General features: G+C 41.2%; 3 protein-coding genes across 5 annotated transcripts in view; all 3 read left to right on the top strand.

The window, feature by feature from the left end:
- Positions 1 to 8,731, top strand: part of LOC131232604 (phosphatidylserine decarboxylase proenzyme 1, mitochondrial) — a 24,911-nt gene extending 16,180 nt beyond the window's left edge. Inside the window, exons 8-12 of one of the 2 annotated variants that reach the window (XR_009164895.1) lie at positions 209 to 315; positions 1,624 to 1,691; positions 5,013 to 5,095; positions 6,617 to 6,739; positions 8,422 to 8,555. Coding sequence is in view for 1 of the 2 variants with exons in the window: in XM_058228949.1 (XP_058084932.1) it covers positions 209 to 315; positions 1,624 to 1,691; positions 5,013 to 5,090; positions 6,617 to 6,739; positions 8,422 to 8,583 (538 nt within the window). In the remaining variant the exon portion in view is untranslated. Of the gene's footprint in view, positions 1 to 208; positions 316 to 1,623; positions 1,692 to 5,012; positions 5,096 to 6,616; positions 6,740 to 8,421 lie in introns of both variants that reach the window. The other variant, XM_058228949.1, reaches the window with a different exon arrangement.
- LOC131232606 (probable aquaporin TIP5-1) lies at positions 8,511 to 14,213 on the top strand. 2 transcript variants are annotated; one of them, XM_058228951.1, is made up of 4 exons: positions 8,601 to 8,646; positions 12,924 to 12,980; positions 13,280 to 13,530; positions 13,621 to 14,213. In XM_058228951.1, exons 2-4 carry the CDS (start codon positions 12,971 to 12,973, stop codon positions 14,005 to 14,007), a joined length of 648 nt encoding a protein of 215 aa, XP_058084934.1. In that variant the 5' UTR covers positions 8,601 to 8,646; positions 12,924 to 12,970; the 3' UTR covers positions 14,008 to 14,213. The 2 variants fall into 2 exon arrangements, with proteins under 2 accessions (XP_058084933.1, XP_058084934.1); XM_058228950.1 differs by lacking the exon at positions 12,924 to 12,980 and having other exon boundaries at positions 8,511 to 8,646; positions 13,621 to 14,212.
- Positions 14,214 to 14,350: 137 nt separating this feature from the next.
- On the top strand, positions 14,351 to 15,918 carry LOC131233771 (aquaporin TIP2-1-like). The gene is made up of 3 exons (XM_058230562.1): positions 14,351 to 14,637; positions 15,069 to 15,319; positions 15,544 to 15,918. Exons 1-3 carry the CDS (start codon positions 14,484 to 14,486, stop codon positions 15,916 to 15,918), a joined length of 780 nt encoding a protein of 259 aa, XP_058086545.1. The 5' UTR covers positions 14,351 to 14,483.
- Positions 15,919 to 17,453: the final 1,535 nt, after the last annotated feature.

Raw genomic sequence — 17,453 nt, forward strand, 5'->3', positions numbered from 1 at the left:
ATATGCAAAAATCTATCTACTCACTCATACTGGTTCTTTATTTTTTAACGAGTTACATAGATAATACCATTTGAGCTAATCTTCTGTTCTAAACATGCTAGATTGGCCTTCAGCTGAAAATGCAGTTTGCATTATCAATAAATTAAGCAACTAGAGTTTGTGCATTAGAATTTGGAAGTATTATTTACATTTGAATATTTTGTGGCAGTCCAGTGAAGGGTGTATTCTACTGCGTTATATATTTAAAGCCTGGTGACTACCATCGAGTACATTCTCCAGCTGATTTGCATATTTTTATTCGGCGCCATTTCTCAGGTATTTTCACTTATTCAATTATGTTCATTTAAGAAAATAGTCGCATGCCATGGACATGTGGAAGGAGATCGCTCACAGTATTAGCTGGACAGATGAGGAGCATCCACAAGTGTCTGGGACAGATACCTCCAAAAGTTTCCACAAGTGTCTGGGACAGATACCTACAAAATTCTGGAAACAGGGATCCGTACATAAAGAAATTCATAAATAAATAAAAGAACATGATGATGATTCATCATCATTGCTGGTGTCTTAGCCTAATCCCAATGAATTGGGGTTGTCTTTTAGATGGCAGGGGTGAAGTTTTCACGATTGAGTTCCATCAGACATCAGCCTTCATCTTTTACCTGGCTCTGGAACTGGCCATGGCACTGATGGCAGAGGCTTATGTAAAAGAACGTGATAAAAATAAAACGAGATCGTAGACCGCGGTTCAAGTAGTGTGGGCTAGGGCCAAAAAGCTGATTGTAGAATGGGTGGTTTACGTTAATGGGATTAAGGATTGTGATCTTTTGTTTTTAGGTTTTTAGTTTCTTCTGCTATCTCAGCAGTTTCCTCCTTTGTATTTTTTCTTCTTTTCTTAATATAATCCCGTTATCTTTAAAAAAATAAAAATAAAAATAAAACGAGATTGAAATATAAAATGCACTGATTTCTTTCCTCCAAAATTCCCACACTGCAACAAACAAGGTGAATTCTTCGCATTTTGAGCAAGTTCTCTCAAAGGAATTTGTTGGGTGCTGCCATATGAATGTATGGAGTGAGCTGGGGTAGAGTTTCTTTGTAATGCATGCCCAAGTGTTTTGAGCGGTTGTATTCTTTGCCTTTTCATGGGCCCATGGAAGTTCTGAAATGTGATTCAGAGACGCTTCTTCTTGGTTTTCTTAGGTTACTTTTTGTTCAGTGTAACTGCTAAGTCTTCAAAGAAGAAGATGGTGTGATTCCTTAGGTTACAGGTTGCTTTTATGGTGAAAAATCATGGATCCAGGCAAGAGTGATGTTTCATGTAATTATCATCTTCATTTCATGATTCGGAATGGAGTTTGAAGAGGGGCTTTAGAGCCATACTAAAATAGATGGGAGCACTGTGGAGGTTTGCTGGACAGTATTAGATGAAAAGGCATGGAAGCTGTGGCTGCACATTCAAAATGCTAAAAAATGTTAAGAATTTGGCTTTAGGCACCTCATGCATCTAAGTTTGTCATTTCATAAGACCCAAGAATAAATCATTCTGCTGATGTCATTTCCTATGAATGGATGGTTGGATTTCCTTTTTCGTGCCTAACTGTATGATTGATTTATTCGCAGGTCGCCTTTTCCCTCAAAATGAACGTGCTACACGAACAATCAGAAATCTATATGTGGAGAATGAAAGGGTAATCCTTATTTGTCAAATAATACAATTTCTATTTTTGGTTCTAAAATAGCATCAAATTACAAGTGGCAGGGATGTCCATACGTGATAGTTTTCTGGTGTTCGCATGGATTTGCCCATTGGTTAATTCTTATGGGCAGCCTTTAACCAGTCTATAGTTGTGTTTCATTGTTCTGTTTCTTACAGGATTCATACAATAGATGCACACGCATAGATACTGTCTATTTGAAACTAGCAAAACAGTTCGACTGATGGAAATGCCTATTGGTTATAATTTCTGGTGGCAGTCAGGATATGACAGCACCTTTTATTATTCCTTTCCCTTGCATTATATGTAAAACACACACACACACACACACACACACACACACACACACAGAGTGTTCGTAATATCGATACTATCGGCCGATATTATCGGCATTGCAGTCCAACGATACGATATCCTTCGAAAGAGACCAAAAAGTTTTTTTTTTTTTAAACGCAAATATCATTCAGGATAGCGTCATCATTCGAAAAAATCGGGAAAAAAAATAGAGGGTGGATTTCGGTACCTGTAGAAGAGATCGCCATGATTGGAAGCTTCCATTTGGTGGGCTATTCGAATCGAAGTGTCGTTCCTAGGTTACCGCAAATAAAATCTCCGATTTCGGAGAGAAATCCGAAGACATCCTCGCCGATACGATGAGATTTGGGAGAAATTTTAGGGTTCCGGCTTCCGGAACCTTCTCTGCTTAAAAAAAAGGTTGTTCGAACCTTTTTTTTAAAAATCAAAATCGAGTACCGCATACCACCGAGCTAACTGGTGTGTTGACGTCACCAAGTTCTGTGGGTCCCATCGTGAGGTATGTGTTATATCCAGACCGTTTGTCCATTTGGCGAGCTCTTCGTAAGGCTTGAGCCGAAAAATAAGACAAACCCAAAAATCAATTGGACCACACTGCAAACAACAGTGGTAGATTGAACGTCTACCATTGAAACCCTTTTGGGGGTCACAGAAGTTTTGGATCAATATGATATTTATTTTTCCTCTTCATCCAGGTTTGTGTGACCTAATTAACAGATTGGATAGAAAATAAACGTTATGGTGGGCCCTACGAATGTATTAATGGTGAGAATCAGTCCCCCATTGCTATTTGTGGTGTGGTCCACTTGAGCTTTGGATATGACTCATTTTTGGGTTCATGATCTAAAATGATCTCTCCAAATGCATGAACGGTGTAGATATAATAAATACATTATTGTGGGGCCATGTAACTTTGAAATGTTCGTACAATTTGAGCTCGAGGAGCATCAGCGCCAGACACGGATTTCCTGCCAAAGCCTTCTGCCGGAAGTTCCTGCGCTCGAAACCTTAGTAGGGCCTACTATGATGTTTGTGAGGAATCCACTCCGTCCATTCGTTTCGTGAGATCATTTTAGGACATGGAGTAAAAAATGAGTAGGATCTAATACTCAAGTGTGCCAAAAATGTGAGGAGTGAACATCCACACTTGAAATATTCGTGGGGCCACATAAGTTTTGAATCAGACTAATATATGTATTTTCAATTCATCCGTGTAGGAATAACGTTATGAACGGTCTAGATAGCATGTTGACATCACTGTCGACCCAGGGAGGTTTCAACGATAGGAATTTTCCTACCCACCTTTTCCTTTAGTGCGGCCCACTTTAGTCTTGGATCCTGCTCATTTTTGCTCTCAAGTTCTAAAACGATCTCAAAAAATGAATGGACAGGGTGGATTTCTTACAAACATCATAGTGGGCCCCACCTAGGTTTCGAGCGAAGGAACTTGGCAGGAAATCTGCATACGTCAGCGCCCCACCCCAGTGTGGTGGGAAGTGGATCCCCTAGTGAGCAGTGTACTTTGTAAACTTTGTGGGCCCATTATAATTCATGTATTTTATCCACTCCGTCCATCCATTTTACCAGATAATTTTATGGTTTGAATGAAGAGAAAAAACTATTATTAGCTTGATCCAAAACTTTTGTGGCCCACTAATGGTCAATCACCATTGTTTCCTATGGTATGGTCTACCTGATTATTGGATCTGTTTTATTTTTTGGATAATGTCCTGAAATGATATGGAAAAACGGATGGACGAGGTTGATACTGAATATGGTTGTCTTAGTTCAATCGGACAACGCATGGCTTAAGACCCTATACAAAGGAAATCTATTATGTACACTTCTTTTTTGAAACTTTATGATTTAAAAGTGTGTATTAAGGTCTTTTTTTAATAATCCCAGAAGTTTCATTGAAAAATTCAACTATTTTCCCAATGTTTCTCCATGTTTCCCAAAAAGTGCGATAAATTACGCAATACAAACGATATATCCCATGCTGTAACTGATACGTATCTGTATCCCAAGGGTGCGATACATTGCGCGATACCGATATTTCGAACACTGTAGATACACACGTTTATTATCTAATTTCACTTGATAGTATGTGCTAGTTAGTATCTAGCCTTGTTACGGAGGATGATTGGTGTCAGGTGGGGTGCTAGCTGTCAATCCTTTGCTTAACCATGAGAATTCCCAACAGAAAACTATAGAAAACTGTGGACGACCCTGGTAAAGAAGGGAACTTTGATTAAGGTTGAGGGGCCTGGAAGGAGATGAGGAAAAGAGTTGAGAGGGCACAGATTGAGGAGGTGAAAAGGGATATGATGGCTTGTTCACTTAAGAGTATAGGGCTAAGATAGGAACAAGTAGCGAAACAGGATGATTATCATTTACTATTTGTTTATGTATTCAGTACATGACATAGTCGGTTTTTTTTCCTCAAATGACGAGCTGCATGATAAATGGGAAACATTTGAAAGAAAGATCATATATCATGGACATAATTTATTCCTCACTGCACCTGGATGGCCTTGAAATCGCTTTGAAAGGGAATCATCAGTCTTGTTAGCCTCACTGAAAGTGGATGGTTCTTCACCTTTTTATTATAAATAATTTTCTTTTCTATTTATTTTATGACATCAGAAATTTGCATAATGCAGATTGTCTTTCTCCGTGCTGAATGCTGATAGCTGTAAAAGCAGTTCTCACTCTTGTTTTCATGTCATATGAACTTGATAGATGAATTTTTGTATAGGGTTATAATTTTGATGATTTATATTGTCTTTGATTGCTTCTTTTTGGATGTTGACCTTTGAATTGCTTGGCTGGTCTTATCTGTGGATTTACTGCTACTTCAATGCCACCAAAGAACCTTAACTGAATTTGCTTATATATATTTGAGAGATTAGTCAGCATATGTTATTCCATGAGCAATCATGGGTCCATTTATTGATTTACATGTTTTTGTGTTGCTAGGTTGTTCTTGAAGGCCAATGGTCAGAAGGATTTATGGCACTTGCTGCAATCGGCGCAACAAATGTTGGATCCATTGAAGTTCGGTGGTTTTCTTTTCCTGTTCTGAGTATATTATTATTTATGCATTTATATCCATATTAATCAAATTTGGTTACTCTAAAGCATTGTAGAAAGTTGGTATTCCAAACTACATATATATATTGTTTTTTTCCCTTTGTCTTATATTATTTTTCAGTATTACTCAATTTTTGGGAGGGAGGAAAGGAGAGCACAATAGATCTAGTTTCCATGTAGACTTGGAAAGTAATTTTTTAATATATTTAAAATTTTCAATATATTCATAAGATATCGTCAAGGAAAAAAAAACAGGGAAGAGAGAGAGAGAGAGAGAGGGGACCCTTTGTTGGCTTTTTATTTTTATGGTTGGAGAAAATGTCCTCTTCATAGCAGATTGCAGCGACCTAAAATTTTTCCTACCAACACATTGGGACTGGAAAAATGCTGAGGTGATGTGGAGGAAAGCCTGTAAAGGCGATTTGCAGCACAAAGTGCAAATGTAGCGCCTGTGTGGAATACGGGCTGCTTATCTGGTGGGTCTATGTTGAACGCTCCCTGGCCCAGAAGTCAAGGTCCACTCATCAGGTGGGCCAAACTTCTATAAAAGATTTAGATAATTTGTCATCTTTTCTTGAACCATTTTTTTTTTCCTCTTACATGTGGCCCACCTGATGAGTAAACCAGGGTTTTAGACTGGCATGTTCCAAGTGCCTCCCAGCTGGTGAATTGCCCCGATATTGCACAGGTGTGTCACATGGGCATGCCTGCTGTGAATTGCATCTTTAATCTCTCCTCGCGAGCTGGTTATTGCCTGCAAGGGAGCAAGGTGTTCCATTAAGGTAACGGTGGTCGTAATTCGTAATGGCCACTGCCATTACCGTTACAATACAGGCTGCAATGGCCATTACGGCCTCTTTTTTTTTTCCCTTAATGAAAAATCTGTTTTGGCCCTGTTATGCGCATTTTTCTTTGTTGCGGCCGTTTTGGCCCCATAATGGATAACGGTTACCACAGTTACCATTACGTAACCATTTTGGCATACCATACCAAAGAGACCTGGGCTTGAGTCCTACTCACGTACTGGTTACGGTCTTGCATGAACCAATTGATGGAATCGAAGTAAAAAAATCTCTCATGGCGCAAATGGCCCTAGCTTTCTCTTCAATATCAAATCTATCTGTATCATATCTACCGATCAGTTCCTGAATAAGTGCTATGTGGATGGATTGGAACTGATAGATAGAATAGAATTAATGCTTGATGTATATCTGTGAAGAATTCGGGTGAACTAGCATTGAATGATAGAATTTAGCTCCTCTGTGACATCAGGTGCTTGATAAACTCAGGCCAATTTACTTAGTTCTTATCTAAGTTCTGCTAAATAGTTGTTTCCTTTTGTTTGCAACTAGCACAGAATGATCCTTCATCCTATTTAACACCTTAGTGACATAAGGTGCTTGATAAACTTGGGCCAGTTACTCAGTTCTTATCCAAGTTCCACATATTTACTTGCTAAATAGTTGTTTCCCTTTGTTTGCTCTCAACAGCTTTCCATTGAACCAGAACTGAGGACGAACAGACCAAAACGGCGGTTGCTGCATTCTGACCCTCCAGATGAGCGCATATATGAACCTGAAGGCATTGGGGTGGTGCTTAAGAAGGGCGACGAGGTGTGAGAGCTCTTAAACCCATCATCATCAGCATCATCATCATCATCTAAGCTTTATCCCAACTAATTGAGTAAAGCTACATGAATCCTGTTTTGCCATTCCACTTTATCACAGACCACATCCTCAGTTAAACCATAGGTCCTAAGATCTTTCTTACTACCTCCACCGACAACCTTTTGGGCATTCTCCTTGCCCTTTTAGAGCCTTCAACTTGAACCCACTCACTATGCTCATTCTATGAGCATGTTGTTCCTGAACTGCCCCAACATTCTGTCCATAAAACATGGCTGGTTTTAAACTATCCTATAAAATGTCCCCTTCAGTTTGATTGGGACGCAACAATCACGTAAAACTCTAGAGGTACATCTCCAGTTCTTCCACCCATCTTGAATTCTATAAGCAACATCCTTCTCAATCTGTCTGCTCAATGAATTATCGACCCGTGATATTGAAAATGGTCATTTTAGGGCACTTCTCAATCATCAATCGTAACTTATTTCTCAGTTCCATTCCTATTGTCACGAAAGTTGCATTCCATATGCTCTGTTTTAGTTCTACTAATTTTAAAACTTTTTGGATTCGAAGGCATCCCTTCATGGTTCTAGTTTTGTGCTTATGCTCTCCCTCGTCTCATCAATCAAAAGTAGAGGGTTGCATCAGATTGGCAGCCAATCCCAAGCCCAAATAAAGGAAGATTGCGTCAGGTTGCCAGCTGTTGTGAAACTTTTCCACCACTTTTTATCGTGGATCCTGACAATATGACATTTCTTGAACCAATGTTATCACTTCTTGTAGTTTGGCCACCGGATGTCTGGATTTTCTTCCTTTCTTTTAGAATGGCCAAAAAACTATATTAAACCAAACAAAAGAGAGACAACCCAAAGTCGCAAGGGAGGGACGATGAAGGACAAACCTCACTGCCCACCACGGAGCCTATTACCATGTTGAAGCCCAATCACCCACGTCTGTCTTCCTGCTTACATAAATTTAGCCCAACAGCCTTGGAGATAATTTTGCCTTTGGGCCTATAGTAATTCATTTCAACAGGTTTGGACCTATTGTTGAAGGTTTGGTTGTTTCCCTTACTTCACAAAGGCCATAAGCCTGCCCAAGGTGTGCCATAAAGGCTGCTTCTTCTTGCTCCCTTCCAAGCACAAATAAAATTATCAATCAAAGCAGGCATCACCAAGGCATACTGAAGAAATTGAGAAAATTTCCCCCCTTCTTCGAAGCCACCTCACAGTGGATGAAAAGATGATTGGCCGATTCCACAACCATAAGACAGAATACATATATTGGTAACCGGAATCATTCTTTTCCTCAAACTGGATTTTCTGCAAAAACTAAATAAACAAATAAAATTATAAGAATAAATCCGGGGAAAGGAAAGAAGTTGACTCAGTCCTATCTGAATTAACGGCTGTTAATTGCCTTTTCTGGTTGAGGAATTGTACAAGCCTCAACACGAGAATATGCATAGTATCTTCGGGTCTTCAGTTTGTCCCTTCCAAATCTAGGAGGGCCATGGTCCATCCACTGTGGGACCCACCATTTCTGGTCTGGATCATGGGATCATGAGCTCAACTAGTACAAATTGGAAACTCAAGAATACAAGGCATATGCCAATTTCTCCCCCTGGTTTAGCATTGTTTTGCTATTGATATGCACTGGCTCTCTTCCAGGTAGCAGCATTCAACATGGGGTCAACTGTAGTGCTTGTTTTCCAAGCTCCCGTGTTGAAATCCACTGAAGAAGATGGTTCCGCTGCAGAGTTCAAGTTTTGTATTAGAAATGGTGACAGGATTCGGATGGGAGAAGCCTTAGGTAGATGGCGGGCTTCATAGCAGGGACTGCATGACGGGTATTTTTGGTACACATGCATGCTGTGGTGGCCTGTTGGCATGACTGTAAGGCTGCTGATTTTTTAATTTTTTTAAAATAATATATCTACATTTTTTTTTATCACTGATAAAATGCACGTGCATTATTGCATATTTTGGTGGATTAAAACTCAAATATCACACCAAATGGTTGGTTCTAATAGGCCATTTGCTGGACATCTGATGGATGCTCCTAGCAATAATTCATTTTCAACCATAGAGTAAAATTTAAGATCTTCCAATAAGGAGATAGGTCTTTTGTGCATCATCATCCTCACATCACTATTATTTATGATCGTCCTTCAACGTATCTCCATGACCCAATCTTGATTTGGCCGCTTTCCTAGAATGTCTGTGATCTAACCAAATTTATGCACATGGCCTTGAGAAAGCACACTAAAGTAGCGTCACCTTATCGTGACATAGTATATAGTATAGAATAATAAGGACATTAGTGTCACCTATAGGACTAGCATGCTCGCACAATGACTAGATTAGAATCGACATGTTGGTAATTGATCTTGCTACAAGTGTGACTCAATACAGACATCATGAATGATCAAGCATGCATTGTCCACTTGAGCCTTGCATTTACCTTATGTTTCGACTCATCCTAAAATGATCAGCAAAATGGATGGACGGTTTGGATAAAATGTATAAATGATGGTGGACTTGTGGAGCCCTTGCAGGATTGAGTCCATGTGGCATTAACTCAAGATAAATCATCAAAGTTGTTGGGCCTGCTTTCTTTTAGCAAACTGCGGAACCCTTTTTTTTTTTCAAGTCAACCTCGATTGCTCGACCTCGCTCTGACCTACTGGTCATGTGACAATGCTCACTTTTGCCTAGGAAAGCTCAAGATCCGCAGAGCACCCGCCTTAGGGTGTGTTTGGTTGTGCCTAGTTCTGTGAAAAAATCATAAAATGTTGCATCAAATTAGATTGGTTAATAACTGAGATGTTTGGTGCAATCAGACGCCCTCTTAGATAGGTCACTATCGCAAAATCACATTGGCGGAACGATCATAGCCCCTTATTCCTGAATCTCATTTTGACCATCCACTAAAATTTCAAAAATAAACTAATCAAGTAATCAAAATTAGTCCTGTCTTTGACTTATTATCCATCTAAAATGAGGTCCAGGCCCTTGTACGCTGCCATGGCACTTGTGTATGAAACATCACTCTCCGGCAGAGTTTCAGAAATTGTTCTCTAATAAATTATTTTTGGAAAGATGAGCAATATTTTTTAGGAGATTAGCAAAATTTTGATTTCCATGCAGCGCATTGCCAGCTAAAATTTCGTGGTAAGAGAGCAAATTGTCGTAACATTACAAGTGACAGAGTCCGTTCACCATGTGAGATTTTCGAGCTCTACTAGTTCAACGGCCCACGATATGGACGGTCCAGGGGCCTTTTCATGCATGAGCACAAAAATCGATGGAAATGCAGGGGCTCAATTTGCCGCTAGTTGTTTAAGTTGTGGCCTTTAGACCAATGCATTGATTCTCAGGAAAGGCTTCCTGAATCAGAAGATTAGCATCCATAAACGACGGTTTCACACTGGCATTAATAAGGAAATTCCCAATCACTAGTTATTGGATTTTTATTTTATAGTAACTTGGATATTATCTAAATGAAATTCATAAAGTTTAATCTTATAAAGAACGTTCTTTTTTATTGATTTTCTAGTAAAGGAAATGAGATTCTTAAGCTACATATATGTAAGAGAGCCCATTTACACATTATGCACATGTCAAAATGGCACACGTGTGTGCGAGCCTTATGCTTTCTTTGGGTGGGTCTGACCACGTAAATGATCTTATTTGTCCCGAATTTAACCCTGGAACCCAGTAAGGACCAGAATCCTGTTCGCCCATGTGCAGGTTTGATTTTTTTATTGAGTACGGATTGTTTTTATTGAAGGCACAGGAAACTCAGCGCCGTCGCTTACCACTGGTCCATGTCACTGCAATGACTCAGCTCATAAAATGTACTGATTTTCTCTCACCCTAATAGATTGCTTAGATCCACACCATCCATCAATTTTTCCAGATCATTATAGAGCACGAGCCCAAAAATGATCACATCCAAAGCTCAAATGGACCACGCCCTAGAAAGCCGTGGGATTGAATGACTATTGTTGAAATCTTCTTAGGCTCCACTGTAAGGTTTATTTGCAATCCAAACTCTTCACAACGTCACACAGACCTGGACTAAAGGAAAACACAAATATCTGCTTGAGAGTCTTCTGTCGCCCCCAAAAAGTTTTTAACGGTGGGCATCCAGTTTCCACTTGCGAGAGAGAGAGAGAGAACTGACTCATTTTTCTATCTTATGCTCTAAAATGATATGGAAAAATGGATGGACGCTGTGGATCTGACACACATCATGATGGGTCCCACGGAAGCTCCACGTGTCAACACCTCCGATTTTCTTATCTCTTCCCGGCTGCACCGCACAGCAAGCAACTGAATTTCTTAACCCCTGAAATTTATGTGAGCTCCACCATGACCTATTTCTTAGGTCCACACCGGTCATTCATTTTTTCAGATCATTCTAGGAAAAGAGCTCAAAAATAAGACAGATCCACGACTCAAGTGGACCACACCACAGGAAATGGTAGGAATTAGACGCCTACCATTGAAAACTTCTTAAGAGCCACGGAAAGCTTTGATCAAGCTGATATTTGTGTTTTCCCTCGTCAAAGTCTGTGTGAATTTATAAACAAGTTAGATTGTAAATAAACGTTATGATTGGCCCTAGAAACGTTTCAACTATAGTTCATTCAATCTCCGGGACAATGATACCCACTGTTCATAGGGTTGGGGAAATACTTAGGGACCCAAAGAGGAAATACGTAGGTCCCAAATAAGAAAAACGTAACTTTCTCTCTGAAGTCATGTGCAATGACGTGGCCCAGTCAGAGGGGACGGCACAGGAATTCCCTGGGACCTTTAACGCGATGTTCCTGCTACAGAAAGCTAGGTGGGCCACCAAGATATTTGTGAGAAATCCATCCCATCCACCCGTTCTCGCAAGTCATATTAGAACACGGCCCAAAAACAACGCAGATCCAAAACTCAAGCGGCCGCACAACAGAAAACAATGAGGATTGAACGCCAACCGTTAAAACATTTGTGGGGCCACAAAAGTTTTAGATCAGGCTACTATTTCCCTATTTTCAGTTCATGACCATACGAATTGTTAAGATGTGGAGCCATATCTGGGACCGTCCTCGACCGGTCGTAGGGTCCGGTTTGACTCAAAGTCTAGCGAGCACTATTTTGATCCCGAGGTGTTTGACTGGTCGTGGCCCATTCACAAGTGGTCGTGGGGTCTTCTCGACCGGTCGTGTAGGCTACACGACCAGTCGAGGTTACGCAGATTCGTTCCGGAATTTTGCGCGGATTTCGTGTCGCAAGTCCCTTCGCAACTGGAATGCGGAAAGGGGAGTTTCCTAAACTATAAACAGGAGTTCTTAGGGTTTTTCATAGAGAGAAAAAAGCAAGGAAAAATTATTCTAAGGTGTGGGCAAAGGGTTTTCTATGTGCTTCCAAAGGAGAGATTAGTATATTGCTTTGTAATCTTCATTCTTTATAATGGAAGTTTGCATCCGTGGTTTTTTACCATAGTTTGGAGTTTTTCCACGTATATCTCTGGTCTTGTGGTTTGTTTTGAATGCTTTGATCTATTTCTAATTTATATTTCTTATTGTTTATTGTTTGTCGGTGAGATTTGAGATTGGATCTAGGCTCACTGCGATGTTGGCGTGCTGCGCAACACGAACGGCATGGATATCATATAAACATGATGGTGGACTCATGGAGGTTTGCATTTTGGTACCTACATTTTTTCCTGTCATGGGGCCACTTGAGTTTTGACATTTTTTGGCCCGTCGTCTGACAAAACGGATGGAGGGGGTGGATTTCTCACAAACATCACGGTGGGCCCCACCAAACTTCCCAAAGCTTTCTCACGTCCAAATCCCTGAGCCTTCCGCACTCTTTGCGTTAAGATTTGAAAGAGAGTGACCAGAGTGAAAAGGCACGACTATTTGGCTAACAGGGAAACGTCGCCGAGGAATCCCATCAAAGGAGACGACATTTCGTTGATATCCCTAGACGCATTATAAATAATCCTAACGAGTTCTGTTCCACTACTCATCATCATTACCAGCATTTCAATTTTCTCAATTTTATTTTAAAATTTTGGGATTATTTTTTAAAAATGACTCCGATGGCGACGCCGCTAAGCCAATTCGAACAGTCTGTCACTCGATCCGCCCTTCGATCATATCTTGCAGAGTTCATCTCGACCTTCCTTTTCGTCTTTGCCGTGGTGGGGTCTGCAATGTCTGCAAGTGAGTTTTTTTTTTTTTCCTTATATGTAATGTAATCACCTTCCGTGGGGCCCACTATGTATGAGGTGTGGCCCAAGAAAATAAGCGAGTCTGATCAACAGGCAGGCCACGTGCAAGAAAAGAAATGGATGATTATGAGAAATTGGCCACTGGAGAGCTCTTATTTTTGGGACGTGGAACATACAACAAGGCCCACTTGATGAACGACTCGGATCTCATCAATATATGCCGAAAGAGGGTTTGATTTTAAGTCCTTTTACTTTTCGTCTTACGTTCGGATTATGATGCCATGTTTACAGGGAAGATGATGCCAAATGACACGTCAGACGCATCTTGTTTAGTGGCCGAAGCGGTGGCCCACTCCTTCGCATTATTCGCAACAGTCTACATGGCCTCCAACATCTCAGGGGGCCACGTGAATCCAGCTGTGACGTTTGGATTGGCTGTTGGAGGCCACATCAGCATCCCGACCGCAATGTTGTACTGGGTGGCTCAGTTGGTGGGGTCCACGATGGCCTGCCTCGTCTTGAGATTGGTTACTGCTGGTCAAGTAAGTGAAGAACATTTGCATTTTCAACGCATTTTATAAAAATCCACTGAACCGAATCTAATAATTTTTATTTATTTCTGTTTTTTACAGTCAATTCCTACCACTGCAATCGCTACAGAGATGACCGGTTTCGGAGGGGCAATATTGGAAAGCGTGTTAACATTCGGACTGGTGTACACATTCTACGCAGCGGGTGATTCGAGGAGGGGCCCGCTAGGATCCATCGGGCCCATTGCAATCGGATTGGTAGCAGGGGCGAATGTCCTCGCGGCGGGCCCATTCACAGGTGGTTCGATGAATCCGGCCCGGTCGTTCGGCTCGGCCATGATAAGTGGGAATTTCAAGAACCAAGGTGTGTACTGGGTAGGACCCTTGATCGGGGCTGGCGCGGCAGGCCTCGTCTACCAACATGTCATGTCTCCTCCTTCTTCACCGCCTGATTCATCCCATTTTGTGGCAGAGAGTTTGGTGGTCTAGTTATACTGATTCATCGCATGTTTGGGGAACTGGGTGTATTTTTATTAGTTGGGAGAGAAATGAAGAGAACAAAGATCTAAATTAATATTAATGGACAGATTTTAATTTCATGAATTATCTTTTTTTTTTTTCCCAGATGTTTGAAGCATGTCTGTATAAGTGGGGCCCATTAGTGGCATGGATACGAATAAGCGGTTAAGAAAAGGGCATGCTGAAATCGATGCACACAGATTTCCCACCGTCCAATAGCGGATGGATGGGAAACTTATAAAAGTTGAACAAGAAAGGGGTAAAATCGTCATTTTGATAGTAAATGGTAAATACTTCCACGTGTCTTTCAAACGGGATTTAGAGATGGTTAGAAAACGGTCAAAACCGTGGAATAACTGTATAAAAATCCCATCAACGAGGCCTATCCTTTTTAACCTTTCTTTTCTGTGCTTGATGAATGAAAGTGAAGAGGGAGATCTAAATAAATGTACGGCATGGATAGACTGATTGTGAAAATGGGATCAAAATTGGACTTGATCGAAGAAGCGTTTGGCCCACACAGTCTCCGATCATATCTTGCAGAGTTCATCTCCACCTTTCTTTTCGTCTTCATTGGAGTAGGATCGGCAATCTCTGCCGGTAAGTCTTTTGTGATGGTATAATCTAGACCACTGATCAATTCGGAACAACCACAAAGACGGGCCATTCACAACATTAGGAAATATAATAACTATGACTCTTAAAACCGATAATTTCATGAGGTGTGGCCCATCTGAGTTTTGGATCAGGTCGAATTTTGTTTCTTCACTCTCGGTGTGGCCCATCTGAGTTTTGGATCAGGTCGAATTTTGTTTCTTCACTCTCATGCATGATAGAATTAACAATAGAACATGATGGACGGGATGGATGTTACATATTCGACATTGTAGAACCCACAGGGTGTTTTACCCGCTGATTAGAACAGAGAAAGTCCACATGTAGAGTCCCGATGAGCGGTTCTGATCTTGCACAAGTGGTCAAGTTGGCACATGTGAAGCTTTGCATTTCTCATTTTGGTGCCACGTATGCAGGAAAGCTTACGTCCGATGCCTCATCCGACGTAACCGGCCTCGTTGCGGTCGCCGTTGCGCATGCATTCGCCTTGTTTGTGGCAGTGTACGTTGCGGCAAATACCTCTGGAGGTCACGTGAATCCAGCTGTCACTTTTGGATTGGCAGTCGGAGGCCACATCAGCATCCTAACTGGCACCTGTTACTGGGTGGCCCAGTTGCTGGGATCCACCATGGCTTGTCTCTTCCTCATGTTAGTAACACGTGGCCAGGTAAAAGCAAGGGTCGTGATTCAATGCGGGCCTCTCATGCGAAGTGGGTGGAACACGCGTCAGAGACTGCAGAGATCAATGGCCTGGATGTGTCACACGTATTTTGTCAGCCCAGATCTCTGACATTTTCCGCCCCCACACGTGGGCACCGTCATAAGCAGGAAAATCGCTTAAACCCGTTTATTGTTTTATTTTATTTCTAATCCGGGTTTCTGTTTATTCAGGCAATCCCGACTCATGGGCTGGCTTCGGAGATAACCGGGTTTGGAGGTACGGCCATAGAGAGCGTGACGACGTTCGCACTCGTGTACACCGTGTATACAACTAGGGATCCGAAGAAGGGTCCACTCGGAATTATGGGGCCCATTGCAATTGGGTTTGTAGTGGGGGGATGCATCCTGGCGTCCGGTCCATTCACGGGTGGTTCGATGAACCCAGCCCGCTCCTTCGGACCGGCCGTGATCACAGGTGATTTTAAGAACCATGGGGTTTATTGGGTGGGACCCTTGATTGGAGGAGGCATTGCTGGACTGGTGTATGAAAACGTTATGGCTCTTACCAGCAGCCAACCGTCTCTCGCGGCTGCTGATGCTGCTTAGTTGCATTGTTGCATGTATTGTCACAGTCATTTCCAAACAGTGTATTGTTGCATGTATATGCCACTTTATAAATAAGGATTTTTACTCGGCAATTTATGAGAGGTGCTGATTTTCCCAAAAGATTCATCTAGCTTTCGTATATAGGAAAGCATGCTTCGGAACTCATTTATGTTATCAATCAACTACAGTAGGTTATCAATCACACCAATCGAAGCCGCGCACTGCAAAATATCAAAGGTTTTCTCAAATTTGGAAAATGCATGGTTTCGTTGCAAAAGAGGAAGTTACTGCAATGGGATGCTAGGTGGGCCAACCGCGGTGAAAGTGAGAAATCCATACTTCTTGTCAGTTTGTGAGCTCATTTTAAGATATCCAACAAAAAATGCGGTGGATACAAAACTCAAGTGAGTCGCATTAGAGTAATTAAAAGGATTCCGTGACAACCATTGAAATATTTATACAGCCGCAGATGTTTTGTACCACGACTGAGTGTTTTGTGCTTTCACTTCATCCTAGCGGGAATGACCTTATAAACGGTTTGGATGGCATATAAATACAGAGGTGGAGCTCAGAAGGTTTTAATGGTAATCCCCAAATTTGAATTTTCTCTATTGTGGCCACTTTAGTTTTGAATCTGCCTCTTTTTACGTGCATGTCCTAAAATGATCTCACAAAACGGATGAACTAGGTGGATTTCTCACAAACATCGTGATTAGCGTTCCATAATAATAACTTCGTACACGCAGCCAAATGTTGATGCGGATTTAGTCTAGAATGGACTCATCCAGCAAGGAGCTCTGTTGGGTCCAACTTGATGTATGTGTTTTATCAACACGGCCCATCCAGGTTAACAGGTCATTTTAGTGGATGATTCCAAAAATTAGACAGATCCAAGTTTCAAGTGGACCACACAGTGGGGATTGAATGGCCACCGTTAAAAACCTCTTGGAAGCACAGAAGTTCTGGATCAGGCTGATATTTTATTTTCCTGTTAGAATGACCCTATCAATAGATTCGATGGCAAATAAACATCACGATGGGCCATAGGAAAGTTCCCTTCATCTCCATTATTATTTCTTGTGGTGTGGTCCAATTAAGCTTTGGATCTGAACCATTTTGTTCTCATCGCATAAAATAATCTAGCAAGATGGTTAAAAAGGGGTGGATAAAAGATATACATTTCGGTGGGCCCCACAAATCCCCTGCCTTGATCGAGTGCGTCATCCGCAACCACTAAAGTACTAATATGCCAAGCCAAGGATGATTCTAGCCATGCATCAGCAAGAATGTACAATATTTCACATGACTCAAATAGAATTACAAGGGCCGTGTTTGCATTAGCATATCTATATTATGGAGTACACACTCATTGTTATAAAAAGTTAATCTATGTTTCATTTTTAACCACCCAATACATTATAGGTCCGAGATCCAATCAATCCATCAGAACAGCATCATTATATTGATACTCTGGCCCAAGAATCAGGTTAATCCACCTGTTAGATACTATAGTTTCCAAAATAATATTGAGGCCC

This window comes from Magnolia sinica, chromosome 18, assembly GCF_029962835.1.
Source record: "Magnolia sinica isolate HGM2019 chromosome 18, MsV1, whole genome shotgun sequence".
Taxonomy (NCBI): Eukaryota; Viridiplantae; Streptophyta; class Magnoliopsida; order Magnoliales; family Magnoliaceae; genus Magnolia; species Magnolia sinica.

What these genes read in the sequence shown, in the direction of transcription:
- LOC131232606 (XM_058228950.1), top strand. Translation starts at nt 8,616, where the DNA reads ATGCATGCTGTGGTGGCCTGTTGGCATGACT. An exon ending in GGTGGCCTGTTGGCATGACT is followed by an intron (nt 8,647 to 13,279) that starts GTAAGGCTGCTG and finishes CCATGTTTACAG; the next exon opens with GGAAGATGATGCCAAATGAC. An exon ending in GATTGGTTACTGCTGGTCAA is followed by an intron (nt 13,531 to 13,620) that starts GTAAGTGAAGAA and finishes TGTTTTTTACAG; the next exon opens with TCAATTCCTACCACTGCAAT.
- LOC131233771 (XM_058230562.1), top strand. Translation starts at nt 14,484, where the DNA reads ATGTACGGCATGGATAGACTGATTGTGAAAATGGGATCAAAATTGGAC. An exon ending in AGGATCGGCAATCTCTGCCG is followed by an intron (nt 14,638 to 15,068) that starts GTAAGTCTTTTG and finishes CCACGTATGCAG; the next exon opens with GAAAGCTTACGTCCGATGCC. An exon ending in TGTTAGTAACACGTGGCCAG is followed by an intron (nt 15,320 to 15,543) that starts GTAAAAGCAAGG and finishes CTGTTTATTCAG; the next exon opens with GCAATCCCGACTCATGGGCT.